Below are 21,363 nucleotides of genomic sequence, written 5' to 3' on the forward strand. Positions count from 1 at the left end.
AATTTATAGAACAATCAGAAAGATAAGCCACTTCAGAGCAATACCTATAGCAAATATTTAGTCATTCCCGGGCAAAGGAAACAACTAATCTAAACTTATGGGTGCAGACATATATGCACTCATATGTAAGCTAGTGAGTATTTTATGAACCCGTTAAACTGTATTCTACTTGCAAGGAAAATTGCTTATGCTATAAGATGAAATTGGAGCCTTAATATTAAGAAAACAAGACAATTTAAGATTTGAAATAGCATTAAAATTAACACAGTGATCAACTTATCAAAGTTAACAGGTACTAATTAACTATCTGTTGAAAAGGTATTGCTGGGAATTGTGAGTTTTTGTGACCAGCCTTGGGTGTTTCATGCCAGTGTTGCATATACATACATTTTCTAATGCCAGCTAGTAAAGCCCTGTTTTCTGTATTCTCATCCAGCTGCCCCTGGTAAGGCAGACAGAATCTCTACATATCTAAAAATGTCTCCCTGATTCACCTTCTTTGCACCACTGGATGCTGTGTTAGAGATGAGGTTAGATCAGTGACTTCTTCTAATATGCTCATATGTTCATCCTTGATATGCTCAGATGGCATGAACTCAGGAAACTCCAAAGCCAGTTGATTTGGAAGGAAGTTTACCAAGACTCACACACTCATCATTTCATTTGTTCAGTCAACCTGTATTTCCTAAGAGCCATCTGTTTGCACCGTGAAGTCATCCATACACACTTGGATATGGAGGAGGCAGATAGAAAAGGAGTTCTCTGCCTCTGGAAACATAGTTAGGTGAGGGAGAGAAACCTATGATGTTAAAGAATTCAGTTAACAAAACAAGATGTGGTATAGGATTAAATGCCACTATGGAAATACAGACCAGAGAAGAACTTGGTGTCCCTTTAAGGAACAAGCCTGCCTGCTCAGACGATGGTAGGCTCCACTGCCACAAACCATTTGCTCTTGAAGAGGGAGTAAATGAAGTTTAGATGGCATACAGTCAGATTGGGGATGCTCTGGAGTGCTGGCCTGGTCACTTTACACCTGATCTTAGAGGTATTCATGAACTTTGGAACTTTTTTTTCATCCAGACAGAAACATGATACATGAATGTTTTATGATTATTACCAAGGTCAGTTTCCCAAACTGAGTTTCACCAGTGATGTGCTAATAGCTGTTCCACAAAAAAGATTTCCATTGATGTATAAGTTTTTGCAGGTTTTTAAATACAAGATTTCTTAGTGTCTTTGTTATGCCGATGCACCTCATGAAGGCACTAAAGCGAATGTGCTGTGATAATTTCCCAAGCTTGATTGACAGAGGATCTCTCATTTTGTCACATGTCTGTTACCATCTCTCTGAACAAACTCACTTTGGCACCTAAGTTCGTACCCATGAAGAACTTACTAGGCTGGAAAGAGAATGAAAGCATGGGGACAAAAAGGCTGTTATGGTAATTCTAGCATATACCAATTTTATATTTGTTCAGTATTCTTTTTCTTAAAGAGGACTGCCCTACCATTTTAGAAGTGTTAGACCTCATAAGACCTGGATCCCTGCTGGTTGCCAGCACATGTTTTTCGTAACTGCTGAAATAACTCTACTTGCAGAAACAATGGGTACAGCCAGGCAGGGCATCTTTTACAAGACAGGAAATCTGAGATGACCAGAATTTGAAAAAAATGAAAGAAATTACCCTACTCCATTTCTCCTTTTCTTTGAAAGTAACCACAGTATTGTTTCACTTCACATTAGGTACAGGCTGTAAACATTATTCCTCTTGTTCTAGACTGTATTGTTTTCAAGCCATGACTGTAGAGTGAGGTGAAATAGAGAGAGAGTGAAAGCTATAGCCTAGCCTGATTCCTGGTTTTCCAGAGAACCCAGAAAGCAGCAGGGAGATAAGACCTGGGTATGCAGTAGGTTATTTACATTTTAAAAAGCTTGTTATTACATGTTTCCAAACTTTGCACTTTCTTAGCTATCATATGGCAATAGCCAAGTAACTGTTACATACTTTTGTTTGAGAAATTTAACAAAATTTAATAAAATTCTTCCTTTGATTTATTCTTTTTAGCATAGTCTAACATACTTTATTGTTCATAACATAACTTAGAGGTTATGAGCTTAATTAGCTGATAAAGAGCAAAGGTGTGTAGCAACAGAAACAGGCAGATTCTGGAGTCAGACTGTGTTCAGATCCCAGCTTTACTACGTACTAACTGGGTAACCTTGGGAAAGTCACTTCACCTTTCTATGTTCATTTCCTTTATCAATAAAACAGGGATCATAAGCATATCTCTGTAAGGTTGTGGTGATGATTAAATAAAACGAATCCATGTGAAGCACTTAGAAAAGCACACTACTTTGAATTACATCAATATTAGTCATATTAGCCTTCAAGTTTTCCCTAGTATTTTCAAAAGTTTGCAACAAAGAAGTTGACATTTCTCTGGGTGGGTCATCAGGGTAGTTCTGGATACAAAATCTTTATACCATACATTCATTGAAATGGAGAAAAAGAACATTTGACCTAATAAAGTAAAATAGATAAAATTTGTGTTATTTTTTCATCTTCAGAAGGAAACCCAGTTACTTAATTTTTTAACACAAAAACACTGGGCCAAATAAACCTTGGGTACATATTGCTGGAAACTCCACAGCAGCTACTGCAGACGGGAGCTATGGCAGGTGGAATGGACGCCTGCCCCCACCAACACACATTTCTGCTTCTAAAAATGTCATACAAACCTGAAAGCTGACTTCAGCAACTTCCACTGACACTTTTTAAATAATTTTAGATGTCTTCTGCTGAGTGCTGGACATTCTCAGAAGCCTGCCACAAGCACCCAGAGAAGACAAAACAGGAGATAAGTGAGGGGCCAGGGTTTGGAGGAGAGCTGGTTCTGAAACTACTTATGTACAGAGTATATAAAAGAACTTGTTTTCTCTCTAAAAAGGGCAAACTAGATTCCTGATTGCTATCATTGCCACTTAGGATAAATGACCAAGACAGAGGACATTTGACATGTCTATTGTGGTAAAAGAAAATGCCTGATGCCAAATTAGTGTCAATATGGAATCAATAAATGGAACCAATTCTTTTTATTAAATTGGGCAGCTTACTGTAGAAAAGCCATTCTTTAGACAGTCATTACTGAGAAGTCCTACCAAATTGAAGGAAATAATTCCACTGGAGTCATGTCTTTGATCTCTTTATCTATTAAAACAAATAAAGAAATATATGCAGGCAAGTGTGAATGGTATCCAGATTATACTACTGGAAAAGAATGTCTGGGGAAAATGTCTAAATGACATTCTAAAGGATGTCAGTGTAGAAATCAACATCCATTTCAAAGGAAAGCAAAGTGTTTTGTACTGTGATAGATTAAAGTAGGTAGGTAAGGGTGAAAGAAAACCACTTACTTCTAAGGAAGTTTCTTAACATGGAACTGGTTTTCCATTTATGAACCAGGTCTTCATGCAGTAACACTTCCGTGCAGGCTACTGCGGGTCTTGGCTGGTTGAAGCCAGATGAATGGGGAGTGTTTACTTCATGCACAGCACTGTACTGAACTTTTTGTGGATTACGTCATTTAATATTTGCCAGTCTATAAATTGTACTCCTGTCTGACCTCTTATTTTTATTGAGGAAACTAAGACTTTGAGAGGTTAAAATAACACAGTAATGGTGGGGATGAGATTGGATTCTAAGCAGTCTGATTCCAGCATCTAAGCAGAGAAGCTGTCTCCAGTAAGTCCCAGGGTGGTGTAAGCACCAAGGGTTCTCTCTAGCCAGGCAAAGCTGCAAGCATGCCTGCCTTTTGGGGTCATCTGTTGCTGTAGCCCCAAACCCTTCCCTAACTCTTTTTCCTTCTTTCTGACTCCCTAGAGCCCCCAGCTATACCTTTTCTTCCTAGAAGTTCTCCCCACATCAGCCTTATTCTCCAAAAGTTTTATTTTCTTCCTCTCCTTTAGCTTCAAGCTTAATTTTTCCCTATTGTAAAGCAAAAGCATTATCTTACTCAAATGATTGTATACTGTGATGTGAATGGGTGACACTCAACTACAGAAAAATGGTTATTTGAAGAAAGAGCGTGATAGTATGAGGCAGATTCTTGAACAAAGATCATTTCTTGGTGCTTTTAGCCTGCTATGCACCTCAACACAGACTTGAAGAATGAGGTCAGCAATCCAAGCAATTCCTTGTCTCCATGACCCAAAAACTTGTAATCCTCAACCTGGATGCTAATTTCTGCTTGAGAGTCATATAAAAAAGTGCTTTTGCCCTTAAAGTGTTTGCTCCATGATTGACTTGGGAGCTTAGGGAAATAAAAATGAATGAAGAAATGTTGAATTTATAGGAAATAAAAGCATTACAGTAAAAGAAAAAGACTTGGGACAAATACTAAGCAAGTTTTGAGAAGTTTTCCTTCAAGAAGAGATTTCTGTATTTCAGTCCATACATTCAACTTGGCCCCACTGTGTGTAAGGGGATTAGAACTTGTGGATAAAGAGAAGGCTACCTTTTAAGGTAAAAAATAGGATGCAATACAAAGGAAAAGGGAAATAACTGGTTCTAGTTAAAAATTTGAGGCTAAAACATAGAATCAGAAATATGTATAAAATCAGATATTCAGACTTGAGGTTTGAAAAGCATGGATTAGATTTCATCCAAAGTATACATGGGGTAGTAAGATAAGCCACATTTCTGCATGTGTCTGAAGGAGTTTGAGACTTGACTCAGTTAGGCAAGTTTAAAAGTGAAGTGTGAGTTAAGTTGGTCAGGCCAGTTAAGAAAAAGGAGAGAGTAAATCTTAAATTTAAAACAAGGAAGTTCATCAAAATGTGTTTGACTTATTTGGCAGTTTACAACCTTTCTAGACCATAAGGCATTTAAAACAGTTAAATTTATGTGTACATACCTTCAGGGTCCCTGGTTCAGGGGTAGAGACAGGGCAAAAGGGGAATTCATATGTTTAGTTTTCTTGTGGTAATAGATTTTAACTAGAATAATAGTCAGTGAATATCCACGCAATTGTTTTCTGTATTACTTGAGAAACATGGTCAGAGTTAAACAAAAAGAATTTTTTTTAATTAAATGAGTTTTCACTTAAAATTTCATTTAAAGTTATGACAAAATGATATAGGTTTGGACTCAGACAATGGGATAAATAACACTGAATCCCCTTGGGAGGTAGGCAACCTTCTAAATGCTTTGGTTTTACAGGTATCAGAGGGGCCCTCCTCCACTTTGCTAATGCCCCCCCTCAGGCTGACAGTAAAATGTTCTTCTTTTGGTTTACAGATGGACTTGTTTTAAACATTTAAATGTCTCTAGAAAGAAACTTTCACCATATCCTTCACAGGGAAGATGGCAAATATTTGGCTGTCATGCTTTCCCCTTCCTGGTAGCCATTGACTGTCAAGATTTCTTGCCCAGTTTATCTTATTCCAAGAATCCTCACTTCCACATTAGCTTTCCAGGAAGCCACTTCAAATCAATTAGACTTGAAGCCTATTTGCTACCTAATTTATATCTTTTGTGAATGAATTTATTAAATCTCTGAATCAGCAAATTTTGAGAGTCAGAAAGGAAACAAAGTATCAGGTTTCTAGATTTAAAGGGAAGACTAAGAAATTACCACCAAGGTGGTAGGTATATAAACTTTGCCTATGACTTTTTCAGAAGTAGACATCCCATGTATCAAATATCAACTACATGCCACATATCATAGCTCTTTGTGCTTGTTATGCCATTTTGTTTTTCACAGCAGCCGTGTGTGTGTGTGTGTGTGTGTGTGTGTGTGTGTGTGTGTGTAGGTGAGAGAGAAGGTGCTCAAGTGTAGAGTGGAGGGAACAGAGTCTCCATGATATTAAAATACTCATCCAAGGTAGAAAGAGCTAGTAAGTTCGGTTTATAACACAGATCTCCAAAATTCTCATCTTTCCAGCATACTGTGCAATTGTATACATTGTTTCTAGAGTTATATAGAACTAGATCAGTATGTGTGCTATAAAAACCTTCTCTGTGTAGCCTCCATCAGGGCTGTGCCCCATAGCAACATAATTCGACATAAATTTGAGTGGCATAAGAACTGAAACTCCTATTTGTTCAACCTTTGTTATTCTCATGAACAATAATGTAGTTCCTTGGAGGAGATGTGAAATCAAAGTATTTTCCAAGTGTGGATCACATTTATTTAAATTTTCCTTATGCATTTTCTTTTGAGATATTTAATTTAATTGTGATATTCTGTTCACAATTAAATTTTCCAATTTCATTGCACACTAAAATTAAATGTTGAGGAAAGCTATTTTGTAGGAAGTCACTTATACCGAATAAATAAATATTTTGAGGATGGCACAATCAATGATTGCAGTAAGTACTAGGTTTGAATTTCACTAGCCTTATAGATGTAATTTTTGCAGTTACTAATTAAAACAAAGGTTAATCAGACCTTTTATATGTAATACATATAAAACTGGTTACATTTGGATCATTTGATATATTCCTGTTAATTCTGGGCCATTCTCTTATTTTTAACTCAATTGACCTCATGAGGGACAATTTCAATATTCACATCAAATCAAAAACAGCAAATCTGTTTTATAGTGATTTTTTTATGATGTCCTACTATTATGTAAATAAAGTTAATTAGTATTTATTGAGTACCTACTATTTTCCCAACATTGTATGGCAGTAACAGAATGCTGAAAAAAATGATAACCAACGGTTTCTCAGTGTTGAAAAACCCTATATGTCATGCAGTCCACCCTCCCATGCACAGCCAGTCTGCTCTGCAGCATCTCTGACATCTGCCGCAGCTCAGATGCATCCTCTAATGTTCTCACTAATAATAGCAAACCCTTATATGCCACTTACTGGATAATAGGCCTCCTTCTGCACACTTCATAGTAAATCACTTAATCCTCTCTACAACCCTATAAAATAGATATTAAATTTTATAAAACAGAAATCTAAGGCACAAAGAAGTAAAAAAAGACTTGACCAGGATCAAAGCCACTAAGCAGTCAAGCTAAGCTTTGAACCAAGGCAGTCCCACTCTGCATCAGTACCTTTAACATACACTCAGGTATCTGAGCTGGGAGCCCTTCGTGTAATCCAGGCGGGAGCGAGTGTCTGAATAGACGGAGGCGGTGTGAGTGGGAAAGCGGAGAGTTACAGACGGCATGCCAAGGATCAGACAGCTCATTAAAGGCAGAATCAAGATTATATGTCTAAATGAATCTGTCTTTTTGAATGTATTAATCTGAGCAATATGTATTTGGGAAAAAAGGAATAAGCACATTATCAGGTCAGAGCTAGGGTGACTGAATCATATGGCTCAAACCAGGACACTTTTGAGAGTAAAAGTGGTAATATTAGTAAATACCAGAACAACAGGCATTCTGGTGTAAATATGGAACCATCAGTGATTACCCTGCTTATAGCTACCAGAAGAGGTACTTCGGAAATACTCTTGGCAAAAAACACATTTTATGGTTTCCAATTTTGAACAAAAATATTTGTGGGTAGAAGAGGGTATTCAGGACATGATTTCCAGCTGCGCTTCTTTGTTACGGATTATCTCCAAGGACCAGTACCCAACCCAGCTGCTCTCCCTCTCTCATGAGACTAAAGCCGCTATAATCATTCAGTTATTGAATCAATCAGAGGTAAAAGGATTGACTTCACTATATGAGTATGTCTGTTGTCATTTCCATTGTCTATGTTTGCTCATTTCTCACTGCTGCCTTGTAGCTGCTCCGCTCTGCTGCTGACTGGTCTGCTGGTATAAAGTACCATGAAGAGTCCATCCATGCTGCTTACGTCAACGTGATAAAGAACAGCAAGCACTATATCTATATAGAAGTAAGTCCTGCTCATGTGAGTTAGTATGCCAAACTGCCTTCCCATAATATGGTGAGATGGTTGAAATTGATAACATTAATTATTAACCAGTTAATAATGGACTGCAGGGTCCCGGAATTCAGCACCTACCATATTAATCAGGGTATGCTGAGATACGAAGAGTTCTCAGCTCACCTGAATTTTTACCACCCCAGTGTACCTGACATTCACTTTGCATTTTCATTAACTCAGGACTCTAATGGGAATCCCCCCAGTCCTTGTTACTAAAATCCATCAACTCACTGTGACATTATTAGTCAGAAATACCCCAGCAAGGATGTGTAACTTGTGATTTGGCTGGAGTTGGAGAGCGAAAGTGTGAAGCATGGAGCTGCTTCAGGAGAGCACACACGGTAACTTGCTAAGATGGAAAGCCTGAGCGCCACTACTTTAGGGATGTTGGAGTATGGACATTGCAAGCAAAGGAACATGGGAAAGGAAGATGGGGGAATACTGAGGACAGGTACCACCTCTTCAATTCTGTGTGAACCACTGTTCATTATAAAGAGCATTATAAAGATTTTTCAGATCCCAGAGTTTCTGTTGAGAGAATAGGAGAAAATCTGGGTTTAGGTTTCCAAACTAAAATATGTTAATTGCACTTCAAAGCAGATATAAAGTTAGCTCAGAACACTTGGCAAACCCTGAACAAATAAAAAGTCATGATAATGGAAAAATAAATCAAAGCACATCTCCCTTCTTCATGTTAGTATTTTCTTCCTACTGAATTTTTTAAAATGTGTGAAGGGAAATGGATTATCTGAGGAACACTATTTTAGCTCTACTCTCCTTTCCCTTGAATCCTGCTGTCTCTCCTTCTATGCAGTGACAATTCATTAAAGGCAAGAGTAAAGAATTGGAGATTCATTTCATAGGCCTGGAGAAAGAGAAGCTAGTTAAAAATATTAGTAGGCTACATGCAGTGTTGAAGCCTGATTGGTACTTGCAACAGGAAAAGGACATCAGTGGAAAAATTAATGAACTCTGAATAGAGTCTGGAGCTTAGGAATATTACTAATTTTAATAATAATATAATATAAAATGTTAATGGCTACCTCATCCATTACCCAGAATCTTTTAGCTTTAGCTTTTTAGTAGCTTTTCTTATTAATGCTTCTGCAGGAACTAAATGAGTTAGTAATGTCATGTTGATCGATACACAGGGCTGTACACACAAACCTGGCTGGCATGCTTCTAGCCGAGGCAAATAGTTGCCATTCACCCTGTTGTTCTGCCTGAAAAAGGAGAGGTAAAGGAAGGGACATGTGGCTAGTGAGTGTTTACAGCCATTGTGGAAATACTAAGCTTATCTGCAGTATGCATTCAGCAAAACAAATATGGTTTGTATGCCACTTTTGATTTCTGATGCCCTAAGGGAAACACATTCTCAAATGAGTTTGTGCAGTGTCTTCCTGTAAGTTTGGTTTCTGGAGGCAATTTACAGATTTACACACTTAAGTGTAGAAACATTATAGTAGTAAAAATGATAATGTTGCAAAGACATGATAATCATATTTTGAGTCTTTATTTATATGTCTCTATTCCTTAAAATGATTAGAAAAAATTACTTTGTGATTATACTTATAAATTACAGATGTATTATAAAAATGTGTATAAAAGGACATGTAATTGTTTATACCTAATTTTTAACATTCCTTTATGCAGCTACTTAACCTTTTATACCATTATGATAATAATATTGTACCTTGGTTTTTTAGAGTTTTAAAAAACGCTTTATAGATACATGAATAGCAGAAGTATTTTATAAAGAAATAAAAATATTTCTTTTTCCATACTACTATTCTGTTTTTATATATACAACATACTAACAGAAGACTTTGAAGCTACCTAAAATACACAATTTCAGGAATAATAAAAGACCCAATCAAATGACATAAGGTAAATGTAGATAAAAGGCAATAATGTAAAAGGATGGAGAAAATTACACAGGGATTCTGTCATCTATCCTGTTGAAAATATAAACCTAGCATGAGCTAGAATGTTTGCCAACATAGAATTTTAAATCATAACCATTTACACAATGTGTGAATCTGAAAAAATCTAATTTCCCTATTGATTAAATTTGGAATGTTCCTACCATTCTAAGAATGCACCCTATAGATAATTCTCACAGTGAAATATTAGTTTAGCCTTCCACTTGACTGAGATGTTATATGTGATCTTACCTAGAAATGCATGAGACCTAGAGTGATGTGAGACTGCTTTTGTTCTCAGTGGCATTTTCTTTCCTGTTTTCAATAATCAGAACATGTCTGCTATGTGAAATGTTTACTATCAATGTAGTTTTTGTTATATACATACTACCAAAATAATAAAGACTTACCTAATGACCCTGTTTATTTCCCCTAGAACCAGTTTTTCATAAGCTGTGCAGATGACAAAGTTGTGTTCAACAAGATAGGGGATGCCATTGCACAGAGGATACTGAAAGCTCACAGGTAATGTTTTTCTGGCATTTTGGTTGAAGTTGCTAGTACCCTTACTGTTGAAATGACTTTTGAAAACCCATTTTAAAATGCCATCTTTTCCTAGCAGGCATAAATTTGGTTCAGCCAGCCATAGTTTATTGGTTCCTTAAATCTGAGTCGGTTGCAGAGAATTCTTTAGTTCATTTTTGAGGGAATCTGAATTTTTCCAAGGTAGTCATTTTTTCCTGGCCAGTCCCTTTCCCATGCATAGGATTTAGGATTTGATTTATTTAATGGCAAACAGTGAGCTGTGTTCACTGAAAAATCAAAGCAAAATAGTTGTAATATTTTCCCATGGGTTATATTTAAATTCTTGTTACCCTCTGTCTGATTTTTCCAGCTCCTGAGACATTTTAGCAGTCTCTCCCTATTGCCTCTTTCCTTAGCCCCTTGCAACCACCAAACCACGTTCCATCCCTGTAGATTTGCCTAATCTGGTTATTTCATGTAAATGGAACCATACAGTATATGGTCTTTTGTGACTGACTTCTTTCTTAGCTTAATGTTTTCAAGGGTCATCTATGTTATAGAATATATCGGTGTTTTCATTTACTTTTATTGCCAGGTAATACTCCATTACCTGGATATACCACATTCTGTTCATTCATCAGTTGAAAGATATTTGTGTTGTTTCCTTTTTTTGGCTATTATGAGTAATGCTGATATAAACATGCTTTACAGACATGTTTTTTTCAGACATGTTTTCATTACCCTGGGGGTAAAATTGCTGGGTCATATGGTAACTCTGTATTGAACATTTTGAGGAACTGCCAGAATGTTTTCAAAAGCAGCTACGCCATTTTATGTTCCCATAGTGTACGAGGGCTTCAATTTCTCTGTATCATTGCCAATACTTAATATCCCTCCTTTCGATGATAGCCAGCCTAGTAGGTGTGAAATGGTAACTCATATGGTTTTGATTTAAATTATCCTAATGATTAATGATGCTGAGTATTTTTTGTTTATTGGCCTCTCACGTTTTATCTTTGGAGATAATGTCTGTTCAAATCCATTGTCCAGTTTTCAATTAGGTTGTCTTTTTATGGTTGAGTTGTAAGAGTTGTTTATGTATTCTGGATACAAGTCTTATATCAGATTTATGGTTTGCAAATATTTTCTCATTCATTCTATTTACTTTTTTACTTTCTTGATAGTATCCTTTGAAACACAAAATTTTTTAAATCTTGGTAACATCTAATTTATCTATTTTTGCTTCTATTTCTTGTGCTTTGGTATTATAGCTACAAAATCACTGTCTAGTCCAAGATCAGGAAGACTTATGTCTCTTTTCTTCTAACAGTTTTATAGCTTTTGCTCTTACATGTAGGCCTTTGGTTCAGTTTAAGTTATTTTTTGTACATGGTGTGAGGTAGAGGTCCAGCTTTGTTCTTTTGTATGTGGATGTACAGCTGTTCCAGCACCATTTGTTGAAAAGATTATTCTTTCCCCACTAAATTATCTTGGCACCCTGGACTGTTTATTTTTATGGCCAGTTTAACTCTTTGTGAAAGCAGCAAAATAAACAAACAAAACCATTGCATTTTATTATCTCAGTTCATTGAACACATGCAGCAGAGAATGTTAAGGAAGTACACATTTGGAGATTGAATCAGTTTTTGACTTTCACTGTCATGTGGTACTTTGATATCTTTTTTCACGTAATATGTGAAGTAATATTTTTAGCCCTAAGAACATTTCATAACAATAATCATCACCATTTTATACAATTCAGTTTATATCTATAGACTCTTCCTGCATCTTGACAACTACTTGTGAAAGTAGATCATATGGTTTTTATTGTTGTTGTTGTTCCCATTTTTAGAGTTAAAAACTGAGGTTCAAGAGGTGATATGACTTGTCTAAGCCACTGATGACAATAGGCAAAAATGACTTCGAGCCCAGGTCTTTGGACTTCCTACCCAGTTCCTACCCCTCAGACCACACAACTCCAGTTCATTGACAATTAAGATGAATGAGCCCTTCAGGGTTGCCCCAGATTGAGGCAAGTGGGTTGGGCCTTGGTTACTCCCTTTCCCCATTGCCCAGTCATTAGGTACAGGCCTACTCTGTGGGGAAAATGGCATAACCTTGGGTGGGGCAGTTTCTGGAGAAGGACTTCACTAAGTGAGCAGTCACCAGCAGCCAGCTCTCAGTGCTGCAGGAATGGCTGTCTTGATCCCATGGTTAGGGCATCTCAGCAGCCTGCCGTAGGACCCACCACATCCTGCACGGTGTAGAGTGGATCTCACCCTTTACTGCACATCAGAATCACCATTGGACCATTACACAAATACAGAGTGCTGAACTCAACTCCAGGCTTGCTGGGTCAGAATGGCCTGGAGTAGGACCCAGGTACCTGTATTTTATAATGTTCCACAGGTGACCCGAGGGCACAGCCGAGATTGCTTAGTAGTCATACAGATTACCTCTCTCTTTTGCTTTCTCATATACTTTTTAAAGAAAGTATCCATAGGACCTGTTTCTGAGATTTATTAAAAACAGTCTTGTTTACAAGTACCAAATGATTTCATTCATTTATGGAGTATAACAACAAAGCAAAACTGAGGGAACAAAACAGCAACAGACTCACAGACTCCAAGAAGGGACTAGCGGTTACCAAAACAAAGGGGATGCGGAAGGTGGGTGGGGAGGGAAGGAGAAGGGGATTGAGGGGGATTATAATTACCACTTATGATATACATAGGTCACGTGTGAAGAAGACAAGTAATGACTCTGTAGCATCTTACTGCACTGATGGACAGTGACTGCAGTGGGGTGGGTGGGGAGAATTGATAATATGGGTGAATGTTGAAACCACAATGTTGCTCATGTGAAACCTTTAAGTTTGTATATCACGATACCATAATTTTTTTAAAAAAGTCTTGCTTACAGTTAAAACCTACTTGTACACACACAGATTTCTTGCCAGTCCCCCAATTCTGCGGGTCCATTTATGTCTACTGTACAAAATTGCATTGTCTTTCCATCAACTCTTGGATTTCATTGATGCAGGAATGCCCATTTTATCTGTAAAGCACATTTGACAAAAGAGAAAAATAATCTTTTCATGAAATTGAAATAGTCGCAGAAATAAATTAAGTCTACAAATGAGCTCATTGAGCTAAGCAGTGAATGAAGAATTTTGGAACTGTGATCAGCTAATAAGGAGAGTACAATGCATCTTCAACTTTACTCATTACAGCTATTAGTTCCCTATAGTACATGATTTAATAAATACCTGGAAGATTTGCTTTTGGGAGTCTGAAATTATATTGTCTTTAGCATATTAGTCTTTTGAAGTCTGGGCTTCTAAAATCATAGCATTTTATGGCTGGAAGGAACTTTAAGATATTTTCTGATTGAGCATTTTCCAGTGATCCTATGAGCTGCTTCTGAAACCGAAAGTGAGAGAACATGGTGAACTACATATGTTGCAGATTGTATCTGGTGCTCAGAAGTTCATAGAGCACATTAAAGAGGCACTTACCAGCTTACTTTGTAGAAAATGGGAAATGATGTGTCATTTAGCTCTCTCTCTCAGTAGTCTCACTTTCTTTGACAGTCACATTTCAAAGTGGTCTATATATCACACATTAAAATATCATACATTTTCCCCTGCTCTGCATCTGCACGTTATTCATCTCTGTTAATTGCAACTATAAATATATTTTCATTTAATGATGTCATATCTGTGAGCTTGTATTCTTAGATAAGGCAAAGGTAGAATTAAAATCTTATCCTGCAGCCTGCCTGCAGTGAGGCCTCTCCTCTTCACCCCAAGCTAACCCCTCTGCCTTCCTTCATTGACTTCTCTGTTTCCCACTCTTCTGAGACTTGGATTTTCTCGGCCAAAATCACATGCCTAGCAACAAGTCTAATTTTGGCTGTTGGAAAAAGAATAGAATATAGCAGATGGAGGGAAATGACAGTTAGCATTCAGCCAGGCCTGACCAAGGAACACAGGCTCTCTTCCAGGCCCCTCTTACCCAGGACAGATAGGAGTCTTTAAATTGCCAACTCCCTCAACTGGGCTGAGCCTTTATTTTTCTCCTAGTGCTGGAATCCAGCCCCATACCAATTCCCTGAAGTAAGTAAGTTCTCTGCTTCCCTCACTTCCTCCTGGTCCCTTCTCAGGAGCCACGATTTTTTACAGAAACCGGTTTTTGCAAAGTCTCCATACTCTCTGATCCATGACCTAGAGCCTCAGAAGGTTGTTTATCCCATGCTGAACTAAGAATAGCTGTGGGAATCCTTGTAGAAAACAAAAGGTCCATTCTACTAAGTAAAACTGTCTTGGAGTTGAGACTAGCTCACAACCTCCTTGAAGCCTGTCTTTGATAACTCAAATCTGGTAGAGGTCAGGGAGAAGAAATCATAATCCACAATCTAAAATTGGCCTATACTGTGTCTGAATAAACCAAAAGATAGCCTAGAATCAACTAATAGAGGGAGAAAACATTTTAAAACACTGTGTGCCATGAATGAGTGGTTTCTGGGGATGAAACCATTTTTGCTTATGGAAACTTGACATGCATAGTTTTGCTGCCTTGGTAAAGACTTAGGAAGTGAGTGCATTTTGCACAATTCTCACCACAGAATTGGCATACACAGTGAAAACAGGCAGTTGATTTAATGGCTCTGTATTCTAATACTAAACTGCATTGAAATACTAAACTGTATAAAATACATTGAAAAATACATAATTTTGAAAATTGCTCAAACTCTTCAAGCTTCCCCTGGCTATAGAACAAAGCCAGACAGTGCTTGCCATGTGCCACGAATGGATGGTATGGGGATGCTCCCCTGGGGAACCTGACATTAACGGGGAACCAGATATCTGGAAACCTGGGTTCTTTCCAACTCTGCCACCTACAGGTATGTGACCTTTCAGTACATCAGTTTGCCTTTCTGATTCTTGTTTTTTCACCAACAAAGAAAATAGTATCTGTCCTACCCAGCTCCTATGAATGGATGTGGAAGCAATTTGAAGCCATAAAGCACCAGTTCATGTAAGAAATGATTATTTCCAAGAACATCACCTGGAAATATGCTAGCTCACTGTAAATTTGAGCAAGGACGAAGAAGCACAAGAAGCCCATCTTTTTAGAGATGTTTAATGTGCCTTTTTAAAAATCATTAGGTGGCTATTGCTGGACAAGTGGAAGTTATTCTGATTTCCTGCCGCTGGTGCTTGTTCATCCTGTGACAAGTATAGGCACATTATTCAAACACTGACTAGTGGCATCCTGAAAATCTATAGCTGACTCCTCCTCCTCTTGGGAATCAATTTTTGGATTCCCCGTTACTGGTGTGATAACACCCTCCACCAAAATATAGAATAAAATGAAAGGAATGTTGAAACCTAATGTGAATTCAGTTTTGCTTTGCTTTGCTGATTATTCTTTGAAGGTGTACAAGCTTTCTAACTGAAATCACTGATTGTTAATCAAATTATAATGTTACCAAATAGTTTTTGAGTCTTCCCACATCCAAAGTACTTTATATGCATTACTTCATTCAGTTCTCATATCAACCTTAGTAAGTGGGTGCATAATTATTCCCATTCTACAGGTGAGGCACTGAGGCCAGGGGAGATGAGGGAGCTTGCCGAGGCACACAGCTGCTGGTGAATGCAAATGAGACCCAAACCATGGCCTTAGCACCTCAACTTGTGCTCTTCACCACTCAGCTACAAAGCAGCCTTTAGTTCAAGGAAAGTAGAAATGTTCTAATGTTAAGCCTCCCAAATACCAAAATGCGCTATGTATACACCAAAGAAAATCCTCAAACTTCTCATTTATTTTTAGGATTTAGCAGGGGAAGACTCCTAGTTACCATTTATGCCTCCCCCCTCCATACACATGTTTTGGTGCAACTGCCATTGAGCATGAAGTTGGGCCAGGTATTTCAAAAGAAGTCCATTCAATGTAATAGCTGATTCCCTTTTACCCCTAAGAGTATTTTATTTGGTATGAGAGATATTTTATTTTTGTAATAAAAAAATGAAATAAACATTTTGATAGGTAGATAAACCATTCTTAGGCTTAAAAAAAAATCTATATCCTATAATTACCATATCCTATAATTTATGTACCCAGCTGAAAGGACATGTTGGGTATGTTTCAGAAGCACTGTGTTAAAGAAATTTGAACTGCAGTTATAGTAAGACAAATAAAAAAAAACAGCCTGTTGCTGGTTTTATGTTTTTTTCTTGTGGGATAATCTCCAAGCTCTATAAAATTTCTGGATAAGAGGTTACTTTGGAGCAGAAATGACAATAGCTCATGACAGGAGAACTTTTGATTTATATATTTTAGTTGCTTTTATTTGATTCCAAAAATTATATAAATGGTAACCTCAGCAGATAGATGTAAAGACTAGCACAGGGCAGAGGTCAGCAATCATTTAGAGCCTGAGCATGCACTCTGGCAAAGAAAAGAAGAGAGAGAGAGAGACGCTTAGAAAAATGAGGATGTAAACAGCTGGGCTATAATGGGAACAGTTTAATAGGAGGATCTGTAGAATCTTACTCAGGGGCCACTGAGGGACATGCCTGTCAAAGGTTTTCAAGTCCAGAGTGAAGTCAGTCAGACAAGCTGGGCTAATCACAAACATTCTTACATTTAAAAGCTTGTCATTTTCAAAAGATAACCAATGAAAAAAGTACGTGTGAGGGGGAGATGTGCACAATACATAACATCATAATGTATAAAGTCATAGATACAATACACAAAGTCATTGCTAAATAGGGTCAGCATTTCTAGTGGACTGGCACTGATTTTAGCCAAGTCCCTCATTTATAGATGAGAAAACTGAAGTTCAGAAAGGTCTGCTGTAGTTTAAAAAGATTTGCCAAACACAAAATAAAATGGGCTGTGTCCCAAACCACTGAGAAGCTACAGATCCAATTCTCACATAACTGATACCAATAAAGTATAAAGTTCTCTCTACAAAAAACCTAAGGCCCAACCATAATTCTTATTTCTGGTACCATTCATTGCTCCAAAATCTACAGCAGTGACAGTATTTATACCTTGACATTTATGACAATGAAGTATGGTCCATAAATCTCAAATAATAAAGAGTTTGATCACCGGAGAAGCACGATGAGCCTCACTGGGCCCTTCTTTCAGCATCTGAGGCCCTGCTCTGAGCAGACCCCACTTCTTTTGACTGCTCTCCATGCTGAGGGGGGGTCAAAGGGTAAGGGAGGAGAGGGTTTTGCAGGAGAGAAGAACATGCAGGGAACAGGCTACGACCCTTTCACACAGCAAGTCTGTGTTCTGTAAAGGTACAAGCAGCATTATAGCAATCAGAAAAATAAAAAATCTTAAATATTTTCATTTTTAAGTACATTAACACTCTTACCACCCTAAAAAGTCTACTTTTTATTTTCAGATTTCCTTCTTTGTCTATATTAATAACATACTTACAGTCTCTGTTGAACTGTAATTTATTTCTTCGCCTTTAACTCACCTGTCTCAAGTCCATGTCCACACAATAGAAGGAGATTTAGTTCAGTCACTTCCTGACAAATGTGGTCACATTCAGTGATCTCTTGTTCCGTCCGCTGCATATGCAGTCCGTCAGTGCCCAGCCTGTCCTCCCCTCCCTGACACACGGCGGCCCTTGGTGTGGGTGCTAAGGGACCCTGGGTCTTGGGAAGAGGCTTGCAGCTCTTGGTGTCACTGTCTCAGGCCTCCTCTTCTGTCTGCTTTCTGGAACTTGGGCCTCCCCTTCTTTCAGACCTGCCTTTGCCACTTCTCTTCCATTGCTGCCATCTGATCAGGTAGGCTGGTGGACGTTTCTCTGGATTCCTCTGAAAGCAAGGCACCAATCCTCACGGCTCCCTCAACCCTGTATGAAAGGCGATGGATTTGCCCTGTTCTCCCTAGAATTCTGCTTGTGGGCGAAGGACAGGGTCCCTGCACTGAGTCTCTCCTCTTTCTCTATAGTATTACTGCCTTAGCCCAGAGCATCTCTAGCCAGTGCCTCAAATCTAAGGTGTGGAAATCTTTGTGTCCTGGTTCCTTTGTGAGAGTGCCACCTAAAAGCAGTGCCTGCTTCATACCTCCAGTCACAGAGTGAGGGAAGTTAACCCATTTAAGGGGAAAATTATCTACTATCTCATAGTAGCAGTCTGCCACATCTGTGGCTATCCTGTAATTGTAATTTTGCATTAGGGCCATTTTAACACAGTACTGGGTGTATTTTTTTTTTGAGAGGGCATCTCTCATATTTATTGATCAAATGGTTGTTAACAACAATAAAATTCTGTATAGGGGACTCAATGCACAATCATTAATCAACCCCAAGCCTAATTCTCAACAGTCTCCAATCTTCTGAAGCATAACGAACAAGTTCTTACATGGTGAACTAGTTCTTACATAGTGAATAAGTTCTTACATGGTGAGTAGTGCAAGGGCAGTTATATCACAGAAACTTTTGGTTTTGATCACACATCATGAACTATAAACAATCAAGTCAGATATGATTATTCGTTTGATTTTTATACTTGATTTATATGTGAATCCCACATTTCTCCCTTATTATTATTATTTTTTTAAATAAAATGCTGTGGTAGGTAGATGCAAAATAAAGGCAGAAAATAAAGGTAGAACACGTAATTTAGTGCTGTAAGAGGGCAAATGTAGATGATCAGGTCTGTGCCTATAGACAAAGTATTAATCCAAGCTAGACAAGGGCAACAAAACATCCACGGATGCAGAAGATTTCTCTCAAAACAGGGGGGTGAGATTCTAAGCCTCACCTCTGTTGATCCCCAATTTCTCACCTGATGGCCCCCCTGCGACTGTGCCTGTCTTAGGTTGTTCCTCCCTTGAGGAATCTTACCCGTCTCTGGCTAACCAGTTGTCTTCCGGAGCCATATAGGGAAATGTAAAGTTGGTAAGTGAGAGAGTAGCAATATTCTTTGAAAAGGATAGCTTTTTACTTCTTTGCAGATTTATGCCCTATGGCTTCTATGCCCAGCATTTGTCTTGAGGTATCTTTACCACTTGGAAGAATTATGATACTCGGTAATTTTTGATATGAGGCACGAATTCTACTAAAGGATTGTAATTAGGATACTGGGTGTATTTTGCCAGTAAGTCATCATACTGGTCATTTTTAGTGACTGCCAAAAGTTATATCCATTGAGTGGCTATAACATAATTTAGTTAACTATCCCCCTATTATTGGACATCTATTCCAATTTTTAGCTATTATACATAGCACTATTATAAGAGTTGGTGATTTTTGGAAGAAAAACGTACTTTAACAAAAAGCCTGAGAATGCAATTTTGTATAGTTGTTCTGACCTAAAGTGGATGAAGCAATTGCCTGCATGACAGCTTGGTGCCCACTAGCTTTTATTGTGCTCTTAAGATCATAAATAATTCTGCACACTGGGAGCTCAGGTTCTTGCCCTAAGCTGATTGCTGTCATTTGCACAACCCTGAAGTTATGAGGATGAAGTGCTTCTGAAGAGATTAGAATCCTCAGCTGCTGAGAACTGTTGTCTTCTGGGAACTGGATCAAGGAAGGAGATTGGACATACTCTTGAATAGAATTTTCTCATCATTGGCTTAAACTTAGCCACAGTTTTATGGTTATAGAGCCCTTTTCTACAGCACTGAAAATCTAAGCCATGTATGCTAATTTGCTGAACACAGTTTAAAAATTTCTTCATTCAGGAGATTCAAAAACTGAAACATTGTAAAAAAGCAAAGACCTTGATATGGAGCTAACAGAGTCCCAAGAACAGGACAATGTGAATATTCTGATTACTGCAAATGAAATGAGCAAAAATGTTTAATCTAAAGATACAATATTTTTGTGGGACATTTCTCAATGTGAGTTCTCCATTTTGAAGTCACTTTCGCTTTTAAAAAACACAAGGATTAAAGGGAACCAACTTTTAACTACAGAATCACAAACACTTGGTGTTCAAGACCAGAAATACTACTTCTAAAATTTTTCCAACAAATGTGTAAAATGACTTATGTGTGTAAACATTTGGGGCAAAATAGGTATTTTGAAAAAGCAAAAAGTTAGAAACAACTTAAATGCCCACCAATAGAGAACTGGTTTAAATATTATACTATGGATGTGTCATGGAATACTATGTTGCAGCTGTTAAAAAAATGAGCAATTCTGTATGTGCAGATATCAAAGGATTTCCAAGATACACTGATAAGTGATGAAAAATAACATTCAAAATACACAAAAGTAAACTCAAAATGGATCAAAAACCTGAATGTAAGTCATGAAACCATAAAACTCTTAGAAGAAAACATAGGCAATACTCTCTTGAATATAAACATGAACAACTTCTTCATGAACATATCTCCATGGGCAAGGGAAACAAAAGCAAAAATGAATAAGTGGGACTGTATCAAACTAAAAAGCTTCTGTACAGCAAAGGACTCCATCACCTGAACAAAAAGGCATCCTACAGTATGGGAGAATATATTCATGAATGACATATGCAATAAGGGGCTGACATCCAAAATATACAAAGAGCTCATGCACCTCAACAGACAAAAAGCAAACAATCCAATTAAAAAATGAGCATAGGATCTGAACAGACACTTTTCCAAAGAAGAAATTCAGATGGCCAACAGGCACATGAAAAGATGCTCCGCATCGCTTATCATCAGCAAAATGCAAATTAAAACCACAATGAGATATCACCTCACACCAATTTGGATGGCCACCATCCAAAAGACAAACAACAAATGTTGGTGAGGATGGGGAACCCTTCTACACTGCTGGTGGGAATATAAATTAGTTCAACCATTGTGGAAAGCAGTATGGAGGTTCCTCAAAAAGCTCAAAATAGAAATACCATTTGACCCAGGAATTCCACTCCTAGGAATTTACCCTAAGAATGCAGCAGCCCAGTTTGAAAAAGACATATATACACCTATGTTTATTGCAGCACTCTTTACAATAGCCAAGAAATG

At 37.8% G+C, this 21,363-nt stretch overlaps 1 protein-coding gene across 7 annotated transcripts in view; it reads left to right on the forward strand.

Moving 5' to 3' along the window:
- The window catches only part of PLD1 (phospholipase D1), a 225,204-nt gene that overhangs the window by 147,726 nt on the left and 56,115 nt on the right, over positions 1–21,363 (forward strand). For all 7 annotated transcript variants that reach the window (XR_012129383.1, XM_037003125.2, XM_073232089.1 and 4 more), the window contains 2 exons: positions 7,758–7,868; positions 10,278–10,366. Coding sequence is in view for 6 of the 7 variants with exons in the window: in XM_037003125.2 (XP_036859020.2) it covers positions 7,758–7,868; positions 10,278–10,366 (200 nt within the window). In the remaining variant the exon portion in view is untranslated. The remainder of the gene's footprint in view (positions 1–7,757; positions 7,869–10,277; positions 10,367–21,363) is intronic.

Source organism: Manis javanica, chromosome 3 (assembly GCF_040802235.1).
Source record: "Manis javanica isolate MJ-LG chromosome 3, MJ_LKY, whole genome shotgun sequence".
NCBI classification, from domain to species: domain Eukaryota; kingdom Metazoa; phylum Chordata; class Mammalia; order Pholidota; family Manidae; genus Manis; species Manis javanica.